At 55.6% G+C, this 7,448-nt stretch overlaps 1 protein-coding gene across 2 annotated transcripts; it reads right to left on the bottom strand.

The window, feature by feature from the left end:
- Positions 1–35: 35 nt before the first annotated feature.
- Positions 36–7,204, bottom strand: LOC140420768 (uncharacterized). 2 transcript variants are annotated; one of them, XM_072504751.1, is made up of 2 exons: positions 7,093–7,204; positions 36–1,410 (listed from the first exon to the last, which is right to left on the bottom strand). In XM_072504751.1, exon 2 carries the CDS (start codon positions 1,284–1,286, stop codon positions 129–131), a length of 1,158 nt encoding a protein of 385 aa, XP_072360852.1. In that variant the 5' UTR covers positions 1,287–1,410; positions 7,093–7,204; the 3' UTR covers positions 36–128. The 2 variants fall into 2 exon arrangements, with proteins under 2 accessions (XP_072360852.1, XP_072360851.1); XM_072504750.1 differs by lacking the exon at positions 7,093–7,204 and adding an exon at positions 6,070–6,314.
- Positions 7,205–7,448: the final 244 nt, after the last annotated feature.

Below are 7,448 nucleotides of genomic sequence, written 5' to 3' on the forward strand. Positions count from 1 at the left end.
CCACCCCCCACCCCCCACCCCACCCCCGCCCCCCCAATCTCCCCACTACTCCTGAAATGGGTCAGGACATACGGGCTTGCAGTTCCCGTTGGGTCAAAGAGCCCTCCACCCTCCTCCTTGGTCCCCGGTCAAACATGGATGCGCTGGTGCCGCAGAAGGTGGGAGGAGCGTGAGAAGCCCTTGCCGCACTGGGAGCAGGAAAAGGGCCTCTCGCCGGTGTGGATGCGCTGGTGTGTCAGCAGGCTGGAGGACTGGGTGAAGCCCTTCTCGCAGACCGAGCACTGGAAGGGGCGTTCGCCACTGTGCACCCGCAGGTGGCGCAGCAGGTGGGAGAGGCAGGTGAAGGCCTTGGCGCAGACCGAGCACTTGAAGGGCCGCTCGCCAGGCTGGGCAGGCCGGGGGTGCAAGAGGGGCAGGGGGCCGGCAGCCGCCGCCTCACCCTCCGGGGGCGCATCGCCACCGCCCCCCTCCTCCTCCTCCATCAGCGGGGCCTCCCCCTCGGGGAACTTGACAGGGTTGTTCTCAGCGTGCAGGTGCTGGTGGGCCAGGAGGAGGGAGAGCTGGGTGAAGCCCCGGCCACACACCGAGCAGCGGAAGGGGCGCTCCCCCGTGTGGCTGTGCTGGTGGGTCAGCAGGTGGGAGGACTGGGTGAAGCGGCGGCCGCACACCGAGCAGGAGAAGGGGCGCTCGCCGGTGTGAACCCGCTGGTGGGTGAGGAGGTGAGGCGAGCGGGTGAAGCCCTTGCCGCAGACCGAGCAGGTGAAGGGCCGCTCCTCAGTGTGGAGTCGCTGGTGACGCAGCAGGGTGGAGGAGTCAGTGAAGCCCTTACGGCAGACGGGGCAGTTGAAGGGGCGCTCGCCCGTGTGGAGCCGCTGGTGCCGCAGCCGGTTAGAGAGCTGGGTGAAGCCCTTGCCGCAGACGGAACAGCTGTAAGGCCGCTCGCCGGTGTGGACCCGCTGGTGGGTGAGGAGGTGGGACGAGCGGGTGAAGCTCTTCTCGCAGACGGGACAGGAGAAGGGGCGCTCGCCCGTGTGGACCCGCTGGTGCACCCGCAGGTCGGACGAGCGGGTGAAGCCCTTCTCGCAGACCGGGCAGGAGAAGGGGCGTTCTCCCGTGTGGCTGCGCCGGTGGGTCTCCAGCTCCGAGTGGGTGTGGTAGCCCTTCCCACAATCCCCGCACTTGTGCGCCCGCTCGCCGCCCCGGTCTCTCGCCGCCGGTTTGTGTCCTGGGCCGCGCTCGGGGCTCGGCTGGGCCTTCTTGTCCGGTTTGCCGTTCTCTCCTTCCATGTTCGGTGCCTGCCGATATTCAGCTGCTGGCAGATCGGGGATGGGGACTGGGGATCAGGTCTCCCTCCCTCCACGCGAGGTTCGGTTTGAGATTTCCGTCTGCAAATCCTCTCCTTCTTAGCCCCTGTAAAAGGAATTCACAGAAAAAGAAAGCCATTACTGTCTGCCCCAGGATAGAAATTCAGCAGATACACCCAGTTATCTTGGTCTGAGCTTTGTGGGAGCAAACCCTCCCCTTCTAATGCCTGAATAAGGAGTTTCCAAAATCCATCAGTGCCGGTCCAGGATAGAAATTCACAGCAGACAATTCCGGCCCCGATGGGTCATTCTTCCCTCTCTCGCAACCCCACTCTCCACAAAAGCTGTCAGCCTCCACCCGCTTCACTCTCTCTCCTCCCCAATCCTCGCTCCGTGAAATCGGGCGGCAGTGATCAAACCTTTCGTTGGACCTGCCGACGTGCAGTTGAATAGAACCTAGAACTGTACAGCACAGCACAGGCCCTTCGGCCCCCGATGTGCCGAACTAGTCTGAAACTAAGATCAAATCAACCTACTCCCAATCATTCTTGTGCACTCCATATGCCTATCCAATAACCGCTTGAAAGTTCCTAAAGTGTCCGACTCCACTACCACAGCGGGGAGTGCGTTCCACGCCCCAACCACTCTCTGAGTAAAGAACCTACCTCGGACATCCCTCCTATATCTTCCACCATGAACCTTATAGTTATGCCGCCTTGTAACAGCTACATCCACCCGAGGAAAACGTCACCGAACGTCCACTCTATCTATCCCACTCATCATCTTATACACCTCAATTAAAGTCACCTCTCATCCTCCTTCGCTCCAATGAGAAAAGCCCAAGCTCCCTCAACCTCTCCTCATAAGACCTACCCTCCAATCCAGGCAGCATCCTGGTAAATCTCCTTTGCACCCTTTCCAATGCTTCCTCATCCTTCCTACAATGAGGTGACCAGAACTGCACACAATACTCCAAATGTGGTCTAACCAAGGTCTTGTACAGTTGCAGCATAACCCCACAGCTCTTAAACTCAATCGCCCTGTTAATAAATGCGAATACACTATCGGCTTTCTTCACGGCTCTACCACTTGGGTGGCAACTTTCAGAGATCTATGGACATGAACTCCGAGAGGGCCTGGTTGAGACCATCGCCTGTGAGGACTCGGAGGTGGCCCTGATCTCTTACCCTCCCCTCCCCCCACGCAAAGGGAGGAGACATTTGCTGCCAGACCAAGGGGGGGTTGGGGCAAGAATGACAACACAGGTTCGCCAGGCTGGTCTCGATCCAGGGTAGGCCGAGCCAACACTCCATTGGGAGTTCAGAGGAACAAGAGGTGATCCCATTGAGACATACAAAATGATCAAGGGGCTTCACATGTTAAGATGCTTTTTTAAAAAAAAAAAACTCCTGTCGCTGGCTGGTTGTTGGGGGAGGGGAGGGATTCTCGAATGAGATGGGGTTCAGGTGACGAGGGGGAGGGGTGGTGTTCACAGACGGAAATTAAATGAAGGAGAAACATCTTCGTTCGAAGACTTAGAAACATAGAAAATAGACGCAGGAAGACGACATTTGGCCCTTCGAGCCTGCTCCGCCATTCATTGTGATCAAGTTCGATGCCCTGATCCCGCCCCCCCCACACACACAAATCCCTTGATCCTTTTAGCCCCGAGAGCCAGATTTAGATCCTTTATTAAATTACACAATGTTTTGGCCTCAGCTACTTTCTGTGCTAGCGGATTCCAGATACACCACTCTCTGGGTGAAGACATTTCTCCTCACCTCAGTCCTAAAAGGTTTACCCCTTATCCTCAAACTATGACTCCTAGCTCTGGACTCCCCCACCATCGGGACCTACTAATCCTGTTGCAATTTCGTAAGTTTCTATCAGATCCACCCTCACTGTTCTAAACGCCAATCAATATAATCCGAACTGATTTAGTCTCTCCTCACATGACAGTCCCACCATCCCAGGAATCAGCTTGGGAAACCTTAGCTACACTCCCTCCACAGCAAGATCCTTCCTCAGATAAGCCACCAAAACTGCACAAAATACTTCAGATGTAGCCTCACTAACGCCCGATACAATTGCAGTAGAACATCCCTATTCCTGTACTCAAGTCCTCTTGCCATGAAGGCCAACATACCATTTGTCTTCTTTACTGCCTACTGTACCGTCACTTACTTTCAGCCACTGATGCACGAGGACACCAAGGTCTCTCTGAGTATCCACCTCTCTCAATTTACACCCATTCAAACAATAATCTGCCTTCCTATTCTTGCAACTGATGCAGATAACCTCGCATTTATCCACATTATACTGCCATGTATATGCCCACTCACTCAGCCTGTCCAGATCACGCTGAAGCATCTCTGCATCGCACAGTTCACCCTCCAACCCAACTTTGTATCATCTGCAAATTTGGAGATAATACATTTAGTTCCCTCGTCCAAATCATTAATATATAATGTGAACAGTTGGGGTCCAAGCACAGATCTCTGCGGTACCCCACTCGTCACTGCCTACCAATCAGAAAAATACCAGTTTATTCCAACTTTTTGCTTCCTATCTTCTAACCAGCTTTCTATCCCTCTCAAGAAAGTCCACATAATCCCACCGGAACCATCAGAATTCTGTACCCCAGGGAACTGAGAACGCTGCAGATTTACTCGACACTCGCTGCACATTTACAGGCCATTCAACCCATTGGCATCCCCATTGGCTCTTCGAATGAACAATGTACCTCATGCCATTCTGCATCACCGCCCGGGTGTTCTCCCCATAACCCTGCACATTCTTCCTTTTCGGGTAACAACCCAATGCCTTTTGAGTGAAACACATCCCCCAAAGGTCATCCGCCACGTTTACTGAAGAGGAAGTGCATGCACCGACAAAGCCCCCCCCCCCCCGGAAAACGGGATTGAATACCCAACATGGGAAATCCAAATAGGTCGTCCCCTCGAGCCTCCTCCGCCAAGCAATAAGATCGCCGCTGACCTCGACTGTCACCACCACCCCACATTTCCGCCTTTCACCCCCCCCCTTTGACAATCGAGAATCGGTATATCTCGGCCTCGACTACATATTCCTCCGCGTACTTCAGGGGAAGACTGGCCAGCCACTGGGAGAACACAATTCTCATTTCCGTTTGGATGGGAGACGCCCCGATTTCTAACTGCATCCCCCCCCACCCCAAATTCAAGGCTCTTGTTCACAAGGGAAACAACCTCTCAGAATCTAATCAGGTGGAGAAAATCCTTTAAAACATTGGCCCTTCCCCCATCCCAACAAGACCTATAAAGTACGTAACAAAACCAGCCAGTCAAGAACTGTTTCCCGAGAATCAGGTCATATCGAAAACGGTTTGAGGAGGAAGTAGGCCATTCAGCCCACTACCCCCCTCACCTCCTACCCCTAGCCTTCAATAAGATCCCGACGGATATGGAATTAGATTCTCGTTTACCATATCTGCCTTTGCTCCATGTCCTGGACCTGATTTCTGTCCCCAAAACATGCCAATTCCTCCACCTCCCCCCCCCCCCCCTACTAAAGAAGATGATTCCAGATTTCAATCGTCTTCTTATGCAGGGGGAGGCGAAAGGTTTTGGCACCTCGGGCCTGCTCCGCCATTTGATTTGATCCTGGCTGATCCTGATCCTTCGCACCATGTCCCCGCAATCTCTCTATACCACCCCCTCCCCCCCCCCCCCTTCTCGATGACATTCATCTCCAGAAATCTTAGCGGTTTCTATCCATTACACGCTCAGTGACCGAGCTCCCTCTGATCGGGTGTAGAGAATTGCAAAGATTCATCATAGAATTTACAGCGCAGAAGGAGGCCATTCGGCCCATCGAGTCTGCACCGGCTCTTGGAAAGAGCACCCTACCCAAGTACACACCTCCACCCAATCCCCATAACCCCACCCAACGCTAAGTGCAATTTTGAACAATAAGGGCAATTTATCATGGCCAATCCACCTAATCTGCACATCTTTGGACTGTGGGAGGAAACCGGAGCACCCGAAGGAAACCCACGCACACGGGGAGAACGTGCAGACTCCGCACAGACAGTGACCCAAGCCGGGAATTGAACCTGGGATCCTGGAGCTGTGAAGCAGTTGTGCTAACCACTATGCTACCGTCATTCCAGAGTGAAGAAACTCCTCCACAATCCCCGTCTTCCACATCCTCCCCTGCACCCGCTCTGTTGCACGCCCTGCTAAGAATGTGGCTCGGTTACGACAGGAATCGCGGAAGGGGTCACGCCGTAGGGAGGGGACGTCGGTCGGTCTTTACAAATGATGGCCACTCTCACTCTTCGAAGGTCCCAGCCAGCGCAGTGCGGTTGGGGGTAAAGCACGATCCTTCTCAATCTCTTCCCCCACATACGACAGAGAGGAACAGAGGCGGCTTCACGAGATAAGGAACCACCGCGGGTCCTTTGAAACGTCTCCCCACAGCTGGGGGGAGGGGGGGGGGGAAGAGTGGTGGGGGTTGAAAATCAGGCAAGCTAAACTGTACCTTTAAAGTAGCACAAATATGCACCAAGGGAGAAAAGATGGCAGATCTTCTCCACTCTTTTTTTTTGCATTCAAATGCAAAATCTGCAAAAATGCAAAAGTTTGTGCCTTTTGTCTTAAACAAAAATCTTGCACCTTTTTCAGATCTCTCCCCCCAAACCCAAACGTTTGAAACCCAAGGGACATTTAAGAGGAAGGAATGTGACGTTGTTTAAACAAAACGAAAAGACCCTGCACAAACCAACCACAGGCTGTAGATTCCTTCAGGGATTGAAAATAAAACTTCTCGACCTTTCTCTCTCCCTTTTCTTCTTTCCTTCTTTTTTTTTTGCAAAAAGATTTTTTTTTAAACTGCAATGCAAAAAAAATCAGGGGGAGGTGGATGCAGCTTGCAAAGCGAGAGGCCCTTGTGTGGCGTGGCCAGGCCCAGCCTGGGCCCTGGATATAGGGAGGGGGGAGGGGGGGCTATCAGCTCCTTGCTGGGGATCCAGACAAAGACACACTGGCCTCAAAGCCAAGCGGCTCCGGCGGCGCCAGGACCCCGCCCCCTTCCTTCGCCATTGGCTGGCGAGGACAATGGCCGGGTTTCGGCTTCCTCTCCCCATTGGCCGGGAGGTGCTCGGGCGCTCGGGTATCCCCTTTCCTACTGGCACGCCGAGCGGGCTCGGAGCCGTGCCTCTCCACCCATTGGCTGCCGAGGACAGTCGCCCAGTGTTCTGTGGGACCGGGCCCTTCTCCGATTGGTTCGCCGAGCGGGCTCGGAGCCGGCCTGCTCCACCCATTGGCCGAAACGGAGCTGAAGTCCCTTTACCCATTGGTTAAGGGTCCTCGTCTTTCCTGTTGGCCCGCTGAGCGGGCGGAGGAAGGGGAGGAGTTTGGGGTTCCCATTGTTCTCGGGACCTGACCAGGATAACCGAGCACGCTGGAACCAGAGACCAGCACCCTCGCACGCAATTACGATTGTGCCGCAGAAGACAATGGCCGGAAACGTCAGTCGCTCACGGCCCATCGCGGGTTGGAGTGGGAGGGGCCAGGTGGCGTTTGACGAGTTCGAACGGACGCACATTACGTCGCTGGGCGGGGCCACGACGTCGCTTAGTCTTCCGGCCGCGGCCGGAAATCGGGTCCCCGGGGGCAATGGCGGCGCCACCCTCCCGGCGTGCCCCGCGAGGCTGAAACCGACCCATCTCCTGCCTCCTCCCCCGGGGGCCGATCGATTTCTCCCCCCCCCCCCCCGCCTTCCGTACAGGGAATTCCCAAGGACTCACTCTGCAGCGACGGTGAGCGGGGAGGAGGAGCCGGTGGGTAGCGCTCGGCTCAGCCCAGCCCCCTCCCCAGCAACGGGTGGAAAGCGGCCTCGTCCTTTCTGTGACCAACAGGGTTAACGGCGCATGCACGGAGCAGGATGGTCCGAGTGCGCAGGTCCAGATCTGGGCAGCTAGCGCGCATGCGCGGGACCCGAGGTTCCTCGACGCATTTTCAGAAGAGGAGGAGGGGGAATTGTTGCTGCCGCCCGCAAAATGGAGGCATGGGGCCTTTGGTCGGAGAGCAGGTAGAGGAGTCCGGGGAGTGTCCGCGGCGGATTCATAATACTCTCATGCTCGGCGCCCTATGAAGGGAGTAG

The sequence above is a fragment of the Scyliorhinus torazame genome, chromosome 5 (genome assembly GCF_047496885.1).
Source record: "Scyliorhinus torazame isolate Kashiwa2021f chromosome 5, sScyTor2.1, whole genome shotgun sequence".
NCBI lineage: Eukaryota > Metazoa > Chordata > Chondrichthyes > Carcharhiniformes > Scyliorhinidae > Scyliorhinus > Scyliorhinus torazame.

Coding starts and splice junctions, on each gene's coding strand:
- LOC140420768 (XM_072504751.1), bottom strand. CDS start 1,286: ATGGAAGGAGAGAACGGCAAACCGGACAAGAAGGCCCAGCCGAGCCCC.